General features: G+C 53.7%; 8 protein-coding genes across 8 annotated transcripts; 4 read left to right on the top strand and 4 right to left on the bottom strand.

Annotated features, from left to right (window-relative positions):
* Positions 1 to 542: 542 nt before the first annotated feature.
* On the bottom strand, positions 543 to 2,961 carry J4E79_002208 (uncharacterized protein; the record flags this gene model as incomplete). The annotated part of the gene is made up of 3 exons (XM_049351109.1): positions 543 to 2,381; positions 2,426 to 2,647; positions 2,842 to 2,961. 3 exons carry the CDS (start codon positions 2,959 to 2,961, stop codon positions 543 to 545), a joined length of 2,181 nt encoding a protein of 726 aa, XP_049214948.1.
* Positions 2,962 to 3,525: 564 nt separating this feature from the next.
* J4E79_002207 (uncharacterized protein) lies at positions 3,526 to 5,226 on the bottom strand (the record flags this gene model as incomplete). The annotated part of the gene is made up of 1 exon (XM_049351108.1): positions 3,526 to 5,226. One exon carries the CDS (start codon positions 5,224 to 5,226, stop codon positions 3,526 to 3,528), a length of 1,701 nt encoding a protein of 566 aa, XP_049214947.1.
* A 1,238-nt stretch (positions 5,227 to 6,464) lies between these two features.
* Positions 6,465 to 8,510, bottom strand: J4E79_002206 (uncharacterized protein; the record flags this gene model as incomplete). Its single annotated transcript, XM_049351107.1, has 3 exons — positions 6,465 to 6,532; positions 6,589 to 7,362; positions 7,415 to 8,510. The coding sequence occupies 3 exons, from the start codon at positions 8,508 to 8,510 to the stop codon at positions 6,465 to 6,467; spliced, it is 1,938 nt and encodes a 645-aa protein (XP_049214946.1).
* Positions 8,511 to 9,144: 634 nt separating this feature from the next.
* On the bottom strand, positions 9,145 to 10,104 carry NCS1 (Neuronal calcium sensor 1; the record flags this gene model as incomplete). Its single annotated transcript, XM_049351106.1, has 3 exons — positions 9,145 to 9,324; positions 9,371 to 9,666; positions 9,717 to 10,104. The coding sequence occupies 3 exons, from the start codon at positions 10,102 to 10,104 to the stop codon at positions 9,145 to 9,147; spliced, it is 864 nt and encodes a 287-aa protein (XP_049214945.1).
* An 879-nt stretch (positions 10,105 to 10,983) lies between these two features.
* On the top strand, positions 10,984 to 11,989 carry J4E79_002204 (uncharacterized protein; the record flags this gene model as incomplete). Its single annotated transcript, XM_049351105.1, has 3 exons — positions 10,984 to 11,131; positions 11,180 to 11,700; positions 11,762 to 11,989. The coding sequence occupies 3 exons, from the start codon at positions 10,984 to 10,986 to the stop codon at positions 11,987 to 11,989; spliced, it is 897 nt and encodes a 298-aa protein (XP_049214944.1).
* A 554-nt stretch (positions 11,990 to 12,543) lies between these two features.
* J4E79_002203 (uncharacterized protein) lies at positions 12,544 to 15,731 on the top strand (the record flags this gene model as incomplete). The annotated part of the gene is made up of 3 exons (XM_049351104.1): positions 12,544 to 12,966; positions 13,012 to 14,460; positions 14,505 to 15,731. The coding sequence occupies 3 exons, from the start codon at positions 12,544 to 12,546 to the stop codon at positions 15,729 to 15,731; spliced, it is 3,099 nt and encodes a 1,032-aa protein (XP_049214943.1).
* Positions 15,732 to 16,473: 742 nt separating this feature from the next.
* Positions 16,474 to 18,669, top strand: J4E79_002202 (uncharacterized protein; the record flags this gene model as incomplete). The annotated part of the gene is made up of 2 exons (XM_049351103.1): positions 16,474 to 18,470; positions 18,525 to 18,669. 2 exons carry the CDS (start codon positions 16,474 to 16,476, stop codon positions 18,667 to 18,669), a joined length of 2,142 nt encoding a protein of 713 aa, XP_049214942.1.
* Positions 18,670 to 19,110: 441 nt separating this feature from the next.
* Positions 19,111 to 19,888, top strand: ISU1 (iron-binding protein; the record flags this gene model as incomplete). The annotated part of the gene is made up of 3 exons (XM_049351102.1): positions 19,111 to 19,290; positions 19,361 to 19,679; positions 19,737 to 19,888. 3 exons carry the CDS (start codon positions 19,111 to 19,113, stop codon positions 19,886 to 19,888), a joined length of 651 nt encoding a protein of 216 aa, XP_049214941.1.
* Between the last annotated feature and the right edge of the window lie 242 nt (positions 19,889 to 20,130).

Raw genomic sequence — 20,130 nt, 5'->3', positions numbered from 1 at the left:
GCGACTGCTGAGCGGCGGGGCGACGCAAGAGCTAAGCCTTCATTTAAGCTCAGAGGAAAGGCGCTCGCTCAAGTCCATCTAGGTGACGGCTAGGGTCGTTTGCACGGGTTCTGGTGATGATGCAGGGTCTAGGCAAACACTCGCAGCCGCCTCGCTTAGCGACGTCATGGGTAGGGCTGACAGCAAGCTTTCACTCGACGCGGACAAGGTGGGTACCAAGAGAACCTCTCAGCGCATTACATTCAGTTGAAACTACTACTTAGCGGCCGCTGGACTACGGGCCAAATCATCACTCGCGATATGAGACTTGTACTCAGAAACACATGGCCCAATAATCGCCTCCCTCCTAACGGCATTAATATCTGTCATTCTGCGCAATTAGGCAGCAGGTTGGAAGGCAGTCAAACTGCTTGGTCTTTGAATGATGATGGCAGCCTGATTCTTGTTTCGACTTTTTCATTCGACAGCGCTATGTCGCTCTCACATCTGGGTATCATGACTTTTGTTTTACTTTCCGACTACTCTCCACACTCCTCATCTTCTCATGGTGATTTTTGCGCACCCCACACGATGCTCTCCATAAGAGCATACGGCGAAGAGTCAAGGTCAAGGCCAAGCAATGGCGACTGCGAAAACATGTTCTCAGCATCGCCATTGAGGGCATTGTTGATGTCCTGTGCGGTGAAGACGTGCATCGTGGGAGACGCTTGTGAGCCTGCTTCACTTGGCTTGCGGTTATGCGTCGTGGTTATTCTCAGCAGCCGCTCGAGAGCCGAGACTGATCGCGTGATGGGCGTAGCGAGCTCGGCAGGATCAACATCTTTGGTGACATCCGTAAGAACTTGGATTACATTCTGCAACAGACTGCGCGCCCGTTCGTTGCGGTTGTGTTCGCCGAGTATACCAAGCAGGAGGGCAGAGCTCAAGGAGCGATGCACAGCAGACCAGGAACGGGTAGCAAACGGTGTCATGTTTTGTAGACCGAGGAATGCTTCGACCGTGTTGGTGAGACTATCGATGCACGTCTTGCGCAGTGTCTTGGAAAGATCGAGATTGGCGGTGGCGGGGCTGATAGCTGGTCGACAGAGCTCAGATGTGACGTAAGATATGTGCAGGTACAGTGCCCAGTGCTCGAGCTGATCGCGCATGGACCGACACCTTCTCGAGTCTTTGAGATAGTCTGCAGCATCTATCATGATTTCCTGGAGTTCGTTGCGGTGTTCCGTTATTCGTATCAGGGCATCATGTGAGTTTTGTGGCCGTTGGCGCTCACGGACTATGTCGAGGCCTACTTTGCACAGTCGGTACATACTCTCGACGTATGTTCTCGTCCCCGGCGCTGTGTGCTGGCTCATGGGTACAGTATGGTCAATGGTAGTGGTCGACGACGCTCTGTCGTATGAGACAGACAGCAGCGAGTCCTGCCAAAGAAGCGCCCACCATGTCTTGCTCCGAACAACCCTTTGCTGCACTGGCGTTGACGGAGGACACTGTCGGTGTAGCCCCAGAGTCTGCGAGAGGCGGACTGTCAACCCCATCAGACTCCAAGCAACTCCAGCGTTCATGTTATTTGATATGACGTTTCCAAGGATAAGAAGGGTCTGTATGTTTTCGATGGTCGCGTGGGATAAGAAATTGGTGAACCGGAGGCATTCGAAGCTGCAGCAGACGTAGACCTGCGATGTCAACTCCCTCTCTTTTCGTGACAGACTCGAGCATTGACATCCTGAAGCTAGTATAGCAAAGACCATGCCTATCCAATGAAAGTCTTTCCCATATATTTGCTGATCCGTGATGCCGTTCGTACCCTGTGAGCTGGCACGGTTGATCAGGAAGAGCAGAAGATCAGATTCGATGGCCTCAATGTCGGCAACGGCGGGGTATACGGCGTGCGCGGTCTCGCGGTAGCTGCGGAAGAAACTCAGGCATTCAGAGTCGCTCGGTAATGCGTTGGCAAGCTCGTGGGCGCGCGCTATTGATCCGTGTGGTAGCCCCCAAAGGTCGACGAAGGGGTATGTAGCGCTCTCGTTGTCCAGGCCAAATATCGGCAGCATGCTCTTCTTACCCAGGAGATCTTGCACGCCCGGCGCCCATTGTGTGTCTCCCCTCCCTAATGCCATGACGAGCGCTGGTACTGAGCTGGGTCCGATGTGTATCGTTTGGCCGGTGATGTCGTTGCGCGTGTGTATTCCCTGGGTTCTGACGTGGCTCTGCTCACCGTCCATGGGCGCTGCCGCGGCCAAAGGTGTGTTTCCAGATCCATCAGCAGGAGAGAAGCCGTTCATGGGTGGTGGTATCTCCGCAACGCTACCGACGGCATGCTTCAAATCACTGAGCGATTTCTCGGCTTGCTGCAGTTTCCCGCAGATGCGTTCCCAGTCCTGCTACGGTCAGTATACAGCCAACCTCCCTGTCATATGCGCACCTCTCGAGGCAGCGTGACTGTGCCGCCGTGTATGTGAACCAGGCCATTGGAGAAGTCATGGCCGTTATTCTGCCCAAGTCCGAGGTTGATTCGTTTCGCGGGCGGGTGCGACTCGCTGGGCGGGTGGTAGGTACATAGCTCGGGATGTTCGCGGACGACGCATGTCTTGCAGGGCACGTTCTGGTCGCACTTGACCTTGCGCTGTCGACACGGATAGCAGGCCTGTAGGGGAGTAGAGCGTCAGCGCATGTTCGTGGGGCAGTAGCTCCTGCCGTGAGGGATGCGCCGGGTCCTGTAGCCCAATTCGGCAATGCAGAGAGGCCTCTCTTCACACCTGCCCATACTAATGCCCCTCGAACCCCAAAGCCTCCTCTTTTCCATCGCTGCATCGATAGCGCATCATCTCAACGGCGTACCTTGTACTCTCGCGCCTTCCGCTTCCGTCTCAGGATCTCATCGACGTCGGCTCTTGGCGGCGTGTCTTGCATGAACCCATTTGGCGCGTTGGAGTTGTGCGTGTCCTTGAGCTCGTCCATGGTCGAAGCTCGGGGGAAAGTCGTCAGAGGTCTGTCTGGGCCGGATAGTCGCGCTGGTGGAGTGTCGACTTCGGTCGGCCTTTCCGCTCGCTGGAGCCCCACTCCTGGGCAAGGATGCCGATCGCCTGTGACCCCGGCTAGTCACGCGTCTAGGAAGCTTGACATTCCCGGCCAACGATGGGAATAATTTCCTCTGCCCATCGCATCCACTTCTTTTCCACCCAGCCAGGGCCTGCAACCATGCCATGACATCACCGTTGAGAGGTCTCGCCTTCATGTCATTGTCAATGAGCTCGCTCACTCGAAATTAGCCGTGTAACCGCTGGCAGGATTGCACGCATCGGGGTTTGGATCCATATTGGAAGTAGGAAGTTGATGGATTACGAATAACATACGCTATGGATGTCGAAAGAAGCCTCTCGATCCCAAGACCCCTCCCACGGCCTTTTCCCGGTGAAACACCAAGCCCTCCAAACGCCCACAATGCCGCATAACAAGAAAAGTCGAAGAAACCTTGACGACAGGTCCACAAAACATAAAACGATCAGATTAACCTTCTCCTGACTAAGCTCCCAGCTTCTGCTCCTTGTTCCTGTCCTCCTCGCTATAGGCATAATGAGAACGCTCACGAATCTTCGCGCCGTAAAAGTAGAAGAAGAAAGGAATCGCGCAGCACGCCAGCCCGATGAAAGCGATGAGTGAACTGGCCCACTGGTCGCCCAAGCGCTCGTACATCTGGTTCGTGAACAACACCACAGCCGCTCCCCAGAAGCTGCGTAGGAACGTCTTCGCCGCCAGCGCTGACGCAGCCTGGTGCTGATACGAATCGACGAGATAGTTGTTGGCTGAGTTGTACAGGAAGATGAAGCCGAAGCCCACAGATCCACCGCCGAATGCCGGACCTGCCCAGTGGGTCTCGGGCTGACTTGTCCATGCGAAAATGAAAACTCCAATTGGGATGAACCAGCATGAGCACATCATGGGGATCAGACGCGCTTCCGCTGGTGGGTGGCCGTTGTGCTTCTCGACCAGCTTCATGTAGTGTTTGTTGACAAGCGGCGCGCAGGCAGCGGAGAGCAGCACACCGCAGATGAGCGGGATAAACATGAGACCTGTTGGACCTGCGCTCCAGCCCTTGCCCTTCTGGTAGACAATCGGGTATGCGACGAAGAACATGTACAGGAGACCGTACAGAACCGACATGTAGAGCGTGATCAGGAAGACGATGAGCTCACGGAAGAGCAGCTGGAAGGGTCGCAGGAGGAAGAGCTGGAGGCGTTGGCTGAAAGGTCGCATGTCGAGATCCTGTTCTGTGACAAACTTGTCATCGCCCGTCTCCTTGCGCATTTTCTTCGCTCTCCTGTCGAGAATCTTGGGCGCGTACGTCTCCGGTACGGTAAAGGTGATGAGGATCCAGACGACAAAGCTGAGGATGAGTTGAATCCAGTATAGCCAGCGCCAGCCACCGGCTTGACTGAGGTAGCCGCCGACCAAAGGTCCAACACCAGGGCCGATGAATGGCGCCGCACTGAAAGCTGCCATGGGAACACCTCTCTCCTCCGATCTCCACATGTCCGCTAGTGTTCCACCAACGAGCGTCATAGGGGCCGAGAAAGCCACACCAGCAATGAAGCGCGTTACCAGTAACGTCCCAATGTTCTGCGCAACAGCTCCAGGAATAGTGAAGATGACAGCCAAAGCAAGCGTAACACCATACACCGGTCTCCTCCCCCAGATCTCAGACGCCGGCGCAAAAGCCATAGGACCAACACCGAACCCAACAACGAAAAGCGTAATAGTCAACAACGCCACCTCCTCGCTGACTCCAAACTCCGCGCTCACGCCCTCCAGATCCGCCGTGATAACCGCCGAGTTGAACGCAACAACGAAGCAAGTCGCCGCAACACACATGGTACACCACCACTTGTACGCCTTGCTCCAATTCTTTGGGTTCTCCTTGTCGTCAATGGTAAAAGTGACCAAATCGTACTTCTCGACTTTGCCTGCGTTGGACCGTACTTCGCGCATCATCTGCCCCGAGATGGTTTCTTGTGTGTATTCCTCTAGGTTGGCATCGTTGGAGAGGGTGCGGGTGGGCAGGTTGACTATGTCTTCGGCTGTTGGCGCGCGGTGGAGGGGAGCGGGCTTTTCGGCATCGAGCGTCGTGGTATCTGAGGATGAGGAGGGTCGGCTGGGGTGTGTTGCGTCGTTGGAGGGGCTGGCGAAGTCCCGCGTCATGGGGAATTGTATGCCTTCTGTCGCCATGGTGGGTTTATTCAGACCTCGAGGTCTGTAATGTGAAGTCGATAATCGGGGTGACGAAGATGTCCAGTAGTTGGGCGTATGCGGCGGAAAGAAGCTTGATATATAGGTACTAGTCTCTCGATGACTTCAACAAAAGTCAAAGATCATCAACTTTCGTAAGACTGACTCAAAAGCCCAGTGGCCTGATAATCAAAAGGCTAAACACCAAGGATGTATCGCAACAGTGATGCAATCCAAAAAAGCTGATCTTCAACACTTCCAACCCTCAAACCGGGCAACGGCACACCCATATATATATATATATACATACACATACACGCACGCGCCTCCATTTCCCTAATAAGGCCTTCTGAAATCTTATCTTCGTACGACCAACCTCTGCAAAAATAGTCTCATCACTCATGACAATCTTGACCCGGAAAACTCTCGGGTCTTGGGTTTCAACGGGGCTCTGGGATAGTTCGACGGGAAGGGTCTCGATAGCGCCCGCATGCTAAGCTGTATTTGGAAACGCGTCATGTTGATGGCTGCAGGGGCCATGCACAGACATTGTAATCCGAGAGATGGCCGAACGAAAGTAAATGTAGTGTTTTGATACACATCCGACCGGTGTATTTCGAGAACGAGTCCCAATCTTTTGGAACATGCGTGGGCGGGTAGGATGTAGGATAGGTGGGTCCCCCGCTGCTTTGCTACAGTTGTAGACGCTTGATACGCGGTGGAGGATCATGATTGTGGGTGTGTGTGTTTCTTATCGGGGAAGGTGAGGCGTTGACGTCATTATGGAAGATGGGAGAAGGAATAGGGAATTGTAGGCATGGAAAGAGGGAGAAGAGGATCCTGCAGGCATACTAGGGATAATGGGAACACAAATGGAAACTTCATGAAGATGGTCGGGCATCAAGACAGATATGGGGGTGATAAGGCTGGCGGTAGAGGATAAGCTGACGATGGATCAGTGAGTACCTCTTTTATCAAATTAAGTGGGTTACATGGGATACAGCGTATATTCCAATATTGGTTATGGGATGCGCGTTAGTTTGCTCTACGTAGAGCACTGAGTCTAGATTCACTCTCACATGTAACTGAATAGTCTAAGATATGTACGGGTAGTCTTTCTCCGCAAAAAAAAAAAGCCTTTTTAATGTCTATATTGGCAATGATCGCACGCTACTTGACGGGTTGAGATTCCAAGGAAAGAAAAGGTATACTGGCAGATCTCCACTACTACCCCACGCTCAGTCCACCTTGATGGACCTGTAGATCTTGAGGGTGAATAGCCAGCTGGCGAAGAAACCGATGGTGCCTGTTCATTCCGTTAGTACGCGGTTTACGAGCAAGGGGGTTTAGATAACAACTTACCAGTCAGAATGAACACCAGCGAACTCAGCAATGCCGAGTATCCCAAGTACACGACACCACTTGTCCAACTAGTCCAGCTCACGTCCTTGATCCAGTAGAGCAAGCAACTAGCAAACACGTACGCGGCACTCGCACCAGCAGTGAAGAAAGACCTCCACTGCCAGTGATAGTTCTCCGCGCAAAGCAAAAAGTACATCATGAGTACTGTAACCGCCGCCGAGGTAATGATCATAAGCCCAAAGCAGATGAACAGGAAACCGAACATGTAGTAGACCTTTGAAAACCAGATCGAGTTCATGATGAAGTAGAGTTCGACGAAGATGGCGCCAAAGGGAAGTACACCGGCCAAGGCCATGGAAGGAAGAGGTCGCAGGTAGCCTCCCACGGGTGGAATCTGGCGTGGGATCTGGTTTGTACGCACGGGTGGCTCAATGGCGGCTTGCTTGAATCCGAGCCAGGAACCAGCGACACTCAACGGGACGGAGATGACGAACCAGATGATGACGACTACGAGCATGGTGGTGAAGGGCACAGCACCGGATGCGCCGCGACCCCAGACGAACAGGTTCATGAGGAAGAAGACGCCAAAGACGATCGCGGGTAGAGCTACCGGGGTGTAGAAGAAGCACAGTTTCCACGACTCGCCGTGGAAGAACTTGTAGGTACGTGCCGCGGCGTAGCCTCCGAAAAAACCGAAGAGTGTGTAGAAGATGATGATGACGGTTCCGAGAGCACCGCGGTTGCTAGGAGAGAGGAAGCCGAGAAGCGCGAATACTGTCATTGATGTTAGCAGGGACCTGACATGGGATATGTTCAGGCGACTTACCTATAGTCAACGCTGTCATGGCAAAGAGCTGAGCTCCGTTACCAATCAAAACCGATAGAAGCAGCGGATTCTTCGGTGGCCTGAACACATCGCCGTGTACAAGTTTCCAGCCAGAGTCATCCGCTGTATCATCGCCGTCGCCGCTTTCCCCAAAGTCCTCGAGCGCAAACTGGTCCAGACGGTTGTAACGCGCGATATCCTTCTTGAGGGTGCGCACGAGGATGGTGCTGACCATTATGACGAGGAAGACGACAATGACGGCCGAATTGATAAGAGAGAACCAGTGGATCTTGGGGTCGTATACGTGTAGGTACTTGTCCCATCGGGTCGCAAACGGAGTCGGACTTGGTCGCCAGTAAACGCCGTATGTGAAGACGACCAGGTTATCATCAGCCTCGCCCTCTTTCAGAATAACGGGTGTCTGCCCATTGCACGTCGCCCCATCGTCGCCCTGCCTCTTCGATTCTGCCACCGAGTATGGGTCTACCAACACACCAACGACGCGGAAGTTCCCTGGCGATGCTTCGTGGTAGTCGATGACAATGTCGTAGTGGTTGTTGAGCATGGGCTGGTCCTCGTCTACAAGACCCAGCGCGAAGCCTGGTTGATAGAAGGTCTGGTCTGATCCCGGCTCCCTAAGTGATTGTGCTGCAGGCAGCCCATCGATCAGCCAGTTGAGGTCGTAGCCCTGGTATATCCTGCTGTTCACAAACGCCGCGTCCTTGCCAGGGTATGGCGCCTCACAGAGCAGTTTACACGACTCGTTCATGCCCATCTTCAGCTCGAACGGACTCGTCTGTATCCGGTCGCCAAACAGTATGCTTCCCAAGCTCTCGCGAATTTCTTTGGGGCCATCTTTTGGGCGGCAAAAGTGGAAGGGCGGGTGGTAGTAGTCGAAGGAGAAGACGGATCGTAGCTTGGGGTCGTTCTGCGAATCGGCGGGTGTCAGGCGATTGACGTATAACGGAACTGCGTCTCCCGTCTTGTACGAAGTTGGCGCGGTGCCTGGGAAGTAAAAGGCCGACGCTGGCGAGGGTGCAATGGCTAGCAGGGCTGCGAGCGCCGCGCTGCATGTGGATATCGCGGATCGCGGCATTGTGTTAGGTGTGTCTGCCTATATAAACGAGGCGCGTGAAAGTGGCTTTAATACGTGGTGGAGCCCACGGGCCGGCGTCAGCTTGAGATGCTGGGCGGAATGCCGAAACGTAGCGTCGCAGCGCAAACGTCGCCAGAAGTCGACAGCGGAGGAGAAAATGATGGCGTATTATTAGACAGGTAATCTGTCCATAGCGTGCAGTCGGCGATGGTACGACAGCAAGGCGGCACGGTACTAGCAATGTGTTGTTCTCAAGCTACCTGTCCAAAGCTCCCTGAAGGCCGCCTAAGAAAGCGTCCCGCAAGGTTGCGTCACGTCAGAACACAGACCCGACATGCCATGCAGACGCCCAATTACAAGTTTGTACCAAAGAGACCCAAAAATAGGCTTTCCTGGGTGAGGCTTACAGTCAGACCAACATGCAGAATCAAGGGAGTTTGAAATTGTTGTTGCATTCTTGACCGCGGAAACGAAATGCGCACTTTGTATACATCATTCATGATGTCCGGTACGCCAAGGCGAGGTCATCCACCCTAACAGCAAGGGAATAATGGTATGCCAATCCCACAAATGCGCTGTGATATCGACTATAACGAAACAAGCAGAAAATGACACTGGGTATCGACCCTCTTCCTCACACAAGACCATCGTACAGAGACAAGGCGGAAACGATAGTCTCGTCGCGCTTCGAGCCCTCCTTGAACTCAGCCATGTCTAAGCTGCCGTTCTCGTCCTTGTCCATCATGCGGAAGATCTTCTTAACGCGCTTCTCGGGGGTGTCTTCGTCTTCCGGGAGCTTAACCATGGAGCCGACCTGCACATGTCAGTATGGAGGCGCTTCCCAGGGCGTGACTACGTACCATCTTGTAAATGGCTTCTACGATTGCCAGCATCTCCTCGTAACTGATCTTGCCGTCTCCGTCAATGTCGTACAGCTGGAACGCCCAGTCTAGCTTGTCCTCCATCTTGCCGCGACTCGTGACGCTCAGTGCGCAGATGAACTCCTTGAAGTCGATTGTGCCGGACTTGTCTGCATCGAAGACATTGAAGACATAATCTGCAAATGACGACGGATCCCCGAACGGAAAGAACTGCTTATAGATCTTTTGGAACTCCTCCTTGGTGAGCATGCCCGAGGGACAGTCCTTCAGGAAGCCTGTATGTACTCAGTCACAGTCCGACCCAGTTGCCCCACTGCGTGCGCACCTTTATACCATTGCTGTAGCTCTTTCTTGTCGAAGTGTGTCGCTTTCTGGAGGTCGGCCAGCTCTTGCTGTGATAGTTTACTCTGGCTATAGCGATGTACAATCAGCTGTTGGTCCTTTAATTCCAAGCACTTGATTCCGCAGCGCGACCCCAATTCGTCTTCCAACTCGCGTATGGCATTCGCCAAGGCGATTTCCCGCATATCCTTGTAGTGCGCATAGCCGGAATCGTCATGACGGGGTACGTCGCTGTGATGGCGGCGCGCAAACCGCAGAGGCGGGTGGTTGTGCTCCAGAAGCGGGATTCCGTGCGCCTGTGACGGGGTATGAGGCGGCGGTGCTGTATGCGCGGGCTTCCTGTGGTTGTGGATGTCGAGCTCTTGGAACATGCTTGTGCCGTGGGCGATCGAGTGTGCGGGCGAGCGGGGTGTATCTGCGCCTGAGTGAAGGGTCCATGACGAGGTCCGGTCCAACGTGTGGCCTTCACTCGACGACGCGCGTGTCCGAGGTGAAGGGCAGGAATCTCCAAACGTCGGGATGGTAGGCGCGATGGCCCCGCATTACAAAGCAGCAAGGAAAGAGAACTTACGATTTACCCATGGCTGCTAGATGTGCGGAATATCGTGCGTCGAGGCTTTGCGGGTGCACCGGATTATGTAGGAAGGAAAGGCAGGCAGTCGGGGGAATTGGTAGGCGTTGGAGGGCGGAGCAGCAATCAGAGTGGTAGCTGGGTGCAAGTGGCGGGCCAATCGACGGCGGGGTGCTCTTCTGGGAGATGGAGGCGCAGCACGCTGGAAGAACCGTGGATGGCGGATATGGAGGGCGATAGGAGCGAGACTAGGACTATGGTGTAGACAGGCAGAGGCAGGGGAGCGGAGGATATATGCTGCAGGCTGGTCGTCGTGACAGCTCGGCTTCCAGCCCGTCGACGCAAATAGCGGCCACGCCGAGAGGGCCCTGGCAGCCCTGGCCGCTTCGTCATGTCCCGCTTTCGCATGCGTCGAAGGCGGGCAACCCCGCGAGTCTAGCAAAAGCGCCCGTGGATGATTCGCGCTTGAAGGCCCGGTTTCACGACTGCAATGTGAATACCGCGCTGCACTCGCTGGCCATTCAGCTCCGCCCGACTGGCGCGCAACCTGCATACGACCCCATCGCCCACCGCGCATGCCTCTTCACGTCACGTGTATGCGCGTGCTCCACCCGATCCACGTTCGCTGACCCTGCGCTGTTCCTTTGTCGACGGCAAAGCTGGTCCCCACCACGCAACCATGGAAGACGTCCTGAACGAACAATTCGAACGCGTCGAGAAGGCGCTGACAACCTTGGTCGACTCGATCGCTGCCTACAACCCGGCCACGCAAGCTGCCGTCGATCTGCTAGCTGCTGACGACGAGCTCAGTCAAGGCCTGGACCAACGTACGCGAACACCCACGTCTGCTGACATTGACGACTGACGCACTGCAGTCGCCAAACACCAGGCAAATCACATCCGCATCCAGAACCTCCGTGCAGAAGCCGATGCGCTCGAAGACCAGCTCAAGACGTCAGTCAAGAAGCTCGCAGAACTGCGCCATGAGCTCTTTGACACAACCGTGACCACATTCCCCGAAGACTCGCGCGCGGTCCCATTCGACGAACTCCTACAATACGCGACCAACATTTCCCGACACACCGTCCCGCCAACATACCGTGAACCCGTACCTGCCGCAGACAAGGACAAGGAGGACGATGAGGTCGGCTCAAGCGGCATTCCTACTAATGGTCTCAATACACCCGCTCTCGCGCCAGAGACAGTAGCACCAGCAAGTGAAGCTGCGCAAGGGCAGAAGGAAGGCGAAGATGCTGCTGGCCCTGCGCTCGAAATCACCCCAGAGGAAGAAGAATGGCTGAAGAAGCTCAAGGCTAGCAACCTGCCGTGGTACCCGTGGCCCAGCAACGAGAAGATCCGCGCGGGCGCTCTATTCAGCCTCCAGTATTGGCGAGAGGTACGTTTGGCACGTCTGAGATTCATACAAGACACACACTAACTCCTATCTCCTTGTGTAGAAGGGCAAAAACCTGGACGACTTCAATATACCTGCACATTTGGACGCGGCTAGGGAGAAGGCGTTGCAAGAGCAGGGACAGAGCGAGGCGGCTGCACAAGACGCGTCTGCACAAGATGTGGCTGCACAGTCTCCGAGCAGACCAGCTCAAGATCAGGCTCCACCTCCAACGACATACCGTCCAAAGCCAATCGGAGTCTTCGAAGGCTTGGATGAGGATGATGACTGATCATTTTCAAGGGATGGACTTGATACACGTCAAACATACGTAGATCCACGCCAACCCAGGAAAAAACTGAACAGCCTAGAGCCTACGTTGACGTTGGGTCACCTTCTTTGCGAGGTTTTAGCTTAATGTAGCCTGCAGACCTGTTCAGTTTTTTGCCTAGGTTGGCGTGGAGCAGTTCAACTCAATACCAAGGATGTCACTTTCAACGGTGATGGCTATGATATCTTCTCTGTTGTGTGATACTGTGCAGCGCATGATGACATGACTAGAATTTCGTATTGATTTCTAGGTGACTCAAGTAGAATCATTCGCAGCATAGAACTGATGCAGACTCGACTAAATGCAATGTTGAATTTCCCATGAATATGCAGATGGAGCTCGCATGCTTCCGACGTCATGCAATTCAAGTGGATTTCGCGTTGGCCCGCGGGCTGGACCCTGTCCAACTAGTCCATCTTCGGTTAGCATCCAAATTTTCCTAGAGCCGTGCTCGACTTTTCGCGGAAGTCGCGTTGCGACAACCTCCAATACACTCTCCAGGAAATCAACAAAAGATGGGTAGCAAATTACCCAAGAGGGAACGCGAGGTGGACCAAAGCGAGAAAGTTGACGAAGCCCCGGCGAAGCGGCGCAGAGAAAGCAATTCGGACAAGGTGAAGCTCTCTAAGCTTTACGCGGACCTGGCAGCCGAAGAAGACGATGTCCGTCTTGAAGCCGCCAAACAGATCATCGTCAAATTCTCGCCCGAAAACAAGCCAGAGCCCAAAGATGTGGAGGACGCGTTAGTACGCCTGGTCAAAGGTCTTTGCAGTCAGCGCAAAGCAGCCAGGGTCGGATTCTCGCTCACGCTCACCGAATTATTGCGACAACTATTTGCAGTAAAGCAGGATGCTATCGAAGGTTCGCAGCTTGATGTGGCGGCTGTCATCAAGATGGTAGAGGAGAAGACCAAAGCCAAGGGCAACGTGCCAGGAAAGGTAGGAACATGGGCGCGCTGGATGTCGCAATGCTAACAAGTACAGGAAAAACGGGATCATACCATCGGAAAGCTTTTTGGGTTCAAGGCCATCATGCAATCATCGATACTTATCGAACCGGAACTTTCGCTGGATGCATGGAACAAGCTCTTGGACAATGTTTATCGAATGGCACGCGACATTCCTTGGCTCCGGGAAGAATGCGGCATGGTCCTCGTCGAAGCAGTGAGGAGCTTGAAAGGCCAATCGCAGTACCAAAAATGTGTCGAGGAAATACTCGAACGCCTCAACACGTTCAAGCTCGTTTCTACGCCTGAAGGCGTAGCTGTGTGGCTTACCGTCCAAGCAAGTTATCCAGCGACATTGCCTGAAAGCGTTTGGCACGAAAAGGATCCTCTGGCAAGGAAGGAACGCTCGCGACTTGCTAAGATTTTGAAGGAGGACTTCAATAAGAACGAATCGGGAGATGGCGAAGAAAAAGCCATTAAGACCGGAACCACGAGCTCGAACCCGTCTTTCGCCTGGGACTTGGTCTTTGCCGAGATCTTACGAAGAGACGACCAGAGCAAGAGTAGTTCCAAGGATAAGACAGAATTCTCCCAGTTCTGGATCGATACCGTAGACAGCAATCTGTTCTCATCCTCGGCATCCCATGAACGTAAAGCCTGGGGATTCAAGTTATTGAGCAGCATGATCACACGCGTGCCGGAATCGGCTGTCTCTGCCTTGTTCAGCCCCAATCTGATGCGCACCCTGATCAACCAAAGCAAGAAAGAAGACCGGTTTCTTCATTCCGCCGCGTTGGCTGCATTGAGTTCCGTTCAGCTCAGGGTTGAGCAAGAAGATGGAACAGCACTTCCCATCTTCGTCGCATTGACATCAAAGCACGGTAGCGTCGAGTTTGATAGGATCACCAGGACGAAAACGCTGGAGCAGATTCTCGCGTCTGTAGATGATAAGAGTTTGATGAAGATTATACGCCATCTCAAGTCGTTGATCCTGCGTCCTGAAAGCGAGGAACAGACCGTTGCAGACAGCCGTCGCCAGGCTATCGCAGACCTGCTCCTGAACACGATCAGACAGTACAAGCGATACGAGAAGTTCAACGAAAAGACCTTCAAGAAAGACATCGCTCACCTACGCGAAGGTGGCGCTGCAGAAGACCGAAAGTCCAATTGGCTGCGGGAGATCCTGGAGACACTGGTGGAGTTTGCCTACTTCATTCCCTCAAAGAAGGCGGATACGAAGAAAATGCCTCTTCCACCTGTCAGTGACCGCAGTCGGACGATGTTTCAAGAGCGGTTATCATCCTGTTTGACGAAGTTATTGGACGTAAAGTTGGGGGCTCGGTCAGATATTGCCTTCATGGTGTTGGACATGATAAGAGCCAGGAATGGCAAGTCTGCAAAACTGGATCTTGCTTTCAAAGCAGATGAATCGGTTCTGAGTACCATGGAGAAGGCGCTTAGCACCATTGACGCCATCTCTGCGACAGTATGTATACCCTCTCCTGTTTATCTTGTGTTTGACTAACGCAGTGCCACCAGGGATCAATAGCTGGCAATGAGATGTCAGCACAGGGCTTCCTGCTTCTGTACTCTCTGACCCTCTTACAAGCCTACAACGGCGAGGGCGATGCCGTCATGATGCTCGATGACCTCGATGCTTCCTACAAGGCCTTCGAGGCATCGCGAAAGGCGTCATCGAAGAAGAAGAGCAAGGCTTCAACTTCCGATGGCCAGAATGCTTTCGTCGAGATCGTACTCTCTTTCTCAGGAAATGAACGAACGTTGTTCCGACGAATCGGCGAAGAAGCTTTCTCTATATTCGCATCCGAGATCAGTGCCGAAGGGTTGCGCTCATTGACAGAGATCCTGGATACCGAAGAGAACCTTGAAGGACAGAAAGAATTGTTCAATCAGGGCGATGAAGACGCGGAGGAGGAAGGCTCAAGCGATGACGATGAGGACGACTCAGACGTTGAGATGGTTGATGGAGAAGAGCCGGACAGCGACGATGCTTCCGAGTCAGGCTCTGATGATGGCAATAGCGACGAAACTGAGGAGGAAGACGCAGAGCTGACTCAGTTCGACAACATGCTCGCTATGACCCTCCAGACCTCGAAGCCGACCATCGACGGAGAGGCAGCAGAAGAGACATCTGACGAGTCAGACATGGATGACGACCAGATGATGGCGCTTGATCCACATCTCAGCAAGATTTTCAAGGAGCGCAGCAAGACAACCAGCAAGAAGAAGGAGCGAACGGACGCAAAGCAGAATGTCGTACAATTCAAGTCAAGAGTCCTGGATCTACTTGCTGTGTACATGGAGAAGCAATACTCCAACGCCCTCACTCTGGACATCCTCCTCCCAGTACTCCGTCGCACCCGAGCAAACGCAAACAAGCAGACGGCAGACAAAGCGGCCAAGATGCTAAAGTCGTTCTTCGACACCCGCACGAAGCGCAAAGCACCTCTCCCGAAGCCGGAGAACGTCGAGGATGTATGGGAGCTGCTGAAGGGTATTCACGAGGAGGCGAAGCTAGGCAACGGCTCAAAAGTCCATGCAGATGCATGTGGCTCCGCCAGTCTACACGTAGTCAAGGTGCTTGTTGGCCTTGATAAGGGAAACTATGCTGGTGTGGTGGACGTCTATGCTGAGACGCAGAAGCAGTGGTTTGCTGACAAGAAGTCTCCGCTACAGCCTGTGCTGTTTACTCAGTTCCAGAACTGGTCTGTCAACGCACGACAGCAGGGGAAATAGGTGATGATGTATAAGTACAAGCGTGTGGTTCTGATAGCATATCTTGCGTAAGCCTCGATCTATGAAATTGTTGAGACTCCTTCAAGTCCGGTATCCTCTCCATGAAATCAAGCCAAAGGAACGTTAATACAATTTTCCAACTTGTTTGAACTCAGACGTGACTTCTTAGCCAGAGTGGAGCTGTCGCGTGGTGACTACCTTTCTTTCGGTATTGGTGGCAGGTATCCACTTTTGTTTGCCCCGCCGCGGGGAGGAGCTCTAGAAGCCTAGCCTATGTCATAACAACCGAATTTACGTGCAAACCGTCGCGACTTTCTACACCGTACCTTACCCACATCAACTTTGACCAAACATGGCCTGTACGCACGTAAACGCACCCGGTAAGCACCCGTACCTGTCCCCAGACTCTACTCTCGAATAGCAAAAGAAATGAAGGGTGGCAAACATGCTTCAGGCGCCTTCATTTGCTCTATGGCTACATCCTCACCCTAGACAGTACTAACACGCCCCAGAGCTTCATCCACCAGGGCCAACTCATTCCGTGTACCGGGAGGACTGCACCCAGTGCTTCGACTCGATCGACGACCCCACCGGCCTCGACGTGTGCCTCTACTGCTTCAATGGTGGGTGTACGAGCGATCGCAACCATTCGCTCCTCCACGTGTCGTCCACGAACCACCCCCTCGTCCTCAATATCAAGCGCACGCGAAAGAGGGTCAAGCGCGATGAACCTCCTCAGAAGATGACCAAGCTTGCTGTCGCAGCTGAGACCGAGGCAGACCGCTACGATACCACGACACAAGTCAAGTGCTACGAGTGCGGGGTTGACGATGTAGACAAGAGCTCGGGGAAGCTACCCAACATTGTGGACGCAGTTCTCAAGGCGAACACGTTCGCGAAGCAGCAGGAGGTCAAGGCGTGGGAACAGGAGTTGACTGCTTGCGAACATACCCTCTGTCTGGAACAACAAACGACGCGACAGATCGAGTCGCAGAACCTGGGACACTGCTCGGAGTGCGAGCTTAATGAAAACCTCTGGCTTTGCTTGACCTGCGGCAATCTGGGTTGTGGTCGTCAGCAGTTCGGTGGCGTTGGTGGCAACTCACACGGTGTTGGACACACCAAATCGACTGGCCATCCTGTTGCGGTCAAGCTCGGATCTCTTACCGCGGATGGCACGGCTGATATCTACTGCTACGCCTGTGACGAAGAGCGCATCGACCCAGAACTACCGGACCACCTAGCACACTGGGGCATCAACATTAAGGACAGGGTGAAGACAGAGAAGAGTCTTACGGAGATGCAGGTCGAACAGAACTTGCGCTGGGACTTTGCTATGGTGACCGAAGACGGCAAGGAACTGCAGCCATTGTTCGGACCAGACTTCACGGGCCTGAAGAACCTTGGCAACAGCTGCTACCTGAACAGTACCTTGCAGGCCTTGTTCTCCATTCCAGAGTTCAAAGATCGTTACTACCTTCCCAACGAAGCTCCGCCAGATGCGCCACTCCCTGCAGAGGACTTGGAAACTCAGATGCGCAAAATCGCAGACGGCATGATTTCAGGTCGATACTCAAAGCCAGATAGCGACGTCATCACCAACGAGCACAACCCAGAGGTTCCACACCAGCGCGGCCTCGCGCCTGCCATGCTCAAGCATCTGATCGGACGAGGCCACGCTGAGTTCTCGACTATGCGACAACAGGACGCGTTCGAACTGCTTCTACACGTACTCCAACTTGTTTCACGCAGCAAGCACGTTGAGCCCCATAAGGATCCGGTTGGTGCTTTCCGCTTTGCTATGGAACAGCGGTTACAATGTGTCAGTTGCAAGCGCGTTCGTTACAAGACAGACGAGCAGGAGAACATTTCCATCCCGGTCCCCATCCGACGGATACCGAAAGACTCCCAGATGGACGTCACCAACAGCGACGGCAAGAAAGAAGAAAAGGAAGAGTTCGAGCCGGTCACATTGAAGGAGTGTCTCGATATCTTCACAGCCGAGGAATTGGTTGAGCTTACCTGCGGTGCATGTGGCAGCAAGGATGGCTTTACGAAGAGGAGCATGTTCAAGACCTTCCCATCAGTGTTGGCTGTCAACGCTAGACGCTTTGAACTGGTCAACTGGGTGCCTACCAAGCAGGATGTTCCTGTCATTGTCAACGATGAACCTTTCTCCTTCGATGCCTACAAGTCAAACGGTTTGGTAGAAGGTGAGGAGCTCCTCCCGGAGGATGTAGACACAGGAGCGTCCGGCGGTTCGAAGTGGTCGCCTAACGAGGCGGCACTTTCAATGCTTGAGGCTATGGGATTCCCTCGGGTTCGATGTGAAAAGGCTCTACATGCTACTGGTAACGAAGATGCCGAAGCAGCGATGAACTGGCTGATTGGACATATGGAGGACCCAGATATCGACGACCCGGTCGACTTCAACGCTGGTTCTGGTGGAGGCGCAGCCGCTGCATCCGTTCTCGACCCTGAAAAAATCGAGAACCTAGGAGCTATGGGCTTCAACGCTCCACAGGCACGCCAGGCTCTGAAGGAGACGGGTGGTGACATGGAGCGCGCTGTCGACTGGCTGTTCAGCCACCCCGATGCCCCAGGCGACTTCGACGAAGGTGGGAGCTCCGAGGCACCTGCGGAGCCAACAGAGAAGAAGTTGGCTGGTAGTGAGACGCTGCCTGCAAACTTCCAGCTCCAGTCGATAGTATGCCACAAGGGTAGTTCGATACACGCCGGGTAAGTTTTCCGCATTTGGACTATCACGGTAGAGGATTCGCTAACACGCCATAGACACTACGTTGCGTTTGTGCGCAAGCAGTTGCCAGGCGAGCAGGCTGCGTCATGGGTTCTTTTCAATGACGAGAAGGTGGCCAAGGCGGCGGACATTGAAGAGATGAAGAAGTTTGCCTACGTGTATTTCTTCCGACGTTTGTAAGACAGCGGGTCTAGGTCCCTCACCACGGACTAGCATAGCGAAAGCGGAGTTGTGTCGGGTTAGCATTAGCATTGATGAAACGGCGAAACGAGAGCGGATTGGGAGCATTGCGGCGCAAGCTGCTAGATAGCATCAGCATGGCTGTAGGCGATATGAATGGAGCTGAAGTTCCATCTGATAGCAGGACGAACGGAGATAGTACTCGTTCGCCGGTGATCTGGAGCGGTTCTCCGAGATGATTCCATGATAAGTGTGGGGTATGTGTGCGCACGGACATTACGTCGCCGGCGGCCGGGCGTGGCTTTTCATCATTACTTCAATTGTCCGTCGCCATCCACCTCCGCTACACCTACACCAACATCCAACCGCTACCCGAACTATTCCCAAAACTCACCAAAGATACTACCGAACCTCAAAACACCACACACATCGATCGCCACCATGTTCAGGAGAGTCGCAGCAGCAGTGCCCGCTCAGGCAGGAAGAGTGCTTGCAACCGCCGCCAGGCCCAGCATCGTTTCGCCCATTCGCACAGCAGCACCCGCAGTCTCAGCAGTCGGTCGGCGACAGTACCACGAGAAAGATAAGTCGCCCTCCCCTCTTGTTCGGAAAATCGATGTGGTGGCGACACGGGAGTCCGATCGGAATCACCTCGTCATCGCACCACCATCTCCGACTAATTATATCTGAGAACGCTCAGCTAACATTCGCAGCACTGCTCGACCACTACAACAAGCCTCGCAATGTCGGCTCCATGTCCAAGACGGACAACGACGTCGGTACTGGACTAGTCGGCGCACCCGCATGTGGCGACGTCATGAAGCTCCAGATCCGTGTCGACCCCAACAGCAACACCATTAGCGACGTCAAGTTCAAGACCTTCGGCTGCGGCAGCGCGATTGCGAGTTCGAGTTACCTGACGGAATTGGTCCGGGGCATGACACTGGAGGATGCGTCGAGGATCAAGAACACAGAGATTGCAAAGGAGCTTTGCCTACCACCTGTAAAGCGTGAGTATCCCACAACACGAAAGCGAGAACCAGGACCAGAATACTAACTGCTTGCAGTGCATTGCTCCATGCTTGCTGAAGACGCCATCAAATCCGCCATCTCCAACTACTACACCAAGAACCCCAACGCACGGCAAACAGACCTTGGCGGCAAGTCGGCGCCGCTGCCAAAGGTGGAGATTGAGACTGTTTCCTCAGCGACGGCTTAGGAAGAACGATGACAATGATGATGTAAATTGATACCAAGGGGACGAGAAGGATGGTTGGAAAGGGAAGTTTCCTGATATTACCTGCATTCAGTCCTTCGCTACTCAATGTACCGGGTATGACTTGGGCGTTTGAGCGTTACGGCGGCTGGCTTCCTGTATAGTAGGCTGAGAGTACATATGTTTTATCGCAATGAACAAAATTCTTAATGCGAAGGCATGGGGTTGAATTGTGATGTGATGTG

Source organism: Alternaria viburni (assembly GCF_023758015.1).
Source record: "Alternaria viburni strain BMP 2772 chromosome Unknown scaffold_3, whole genome shotgun sequence".
Lineage (NCBI taxonomy): Eukaryota > Fungi > Ascomycota > Dothideomycetes > Pleosporales > Pleosporaceae > Alternaria > Alternaria viburni.
This window is presented reverse-complemented; position numbering and strand designations above follow the sequence as displayed.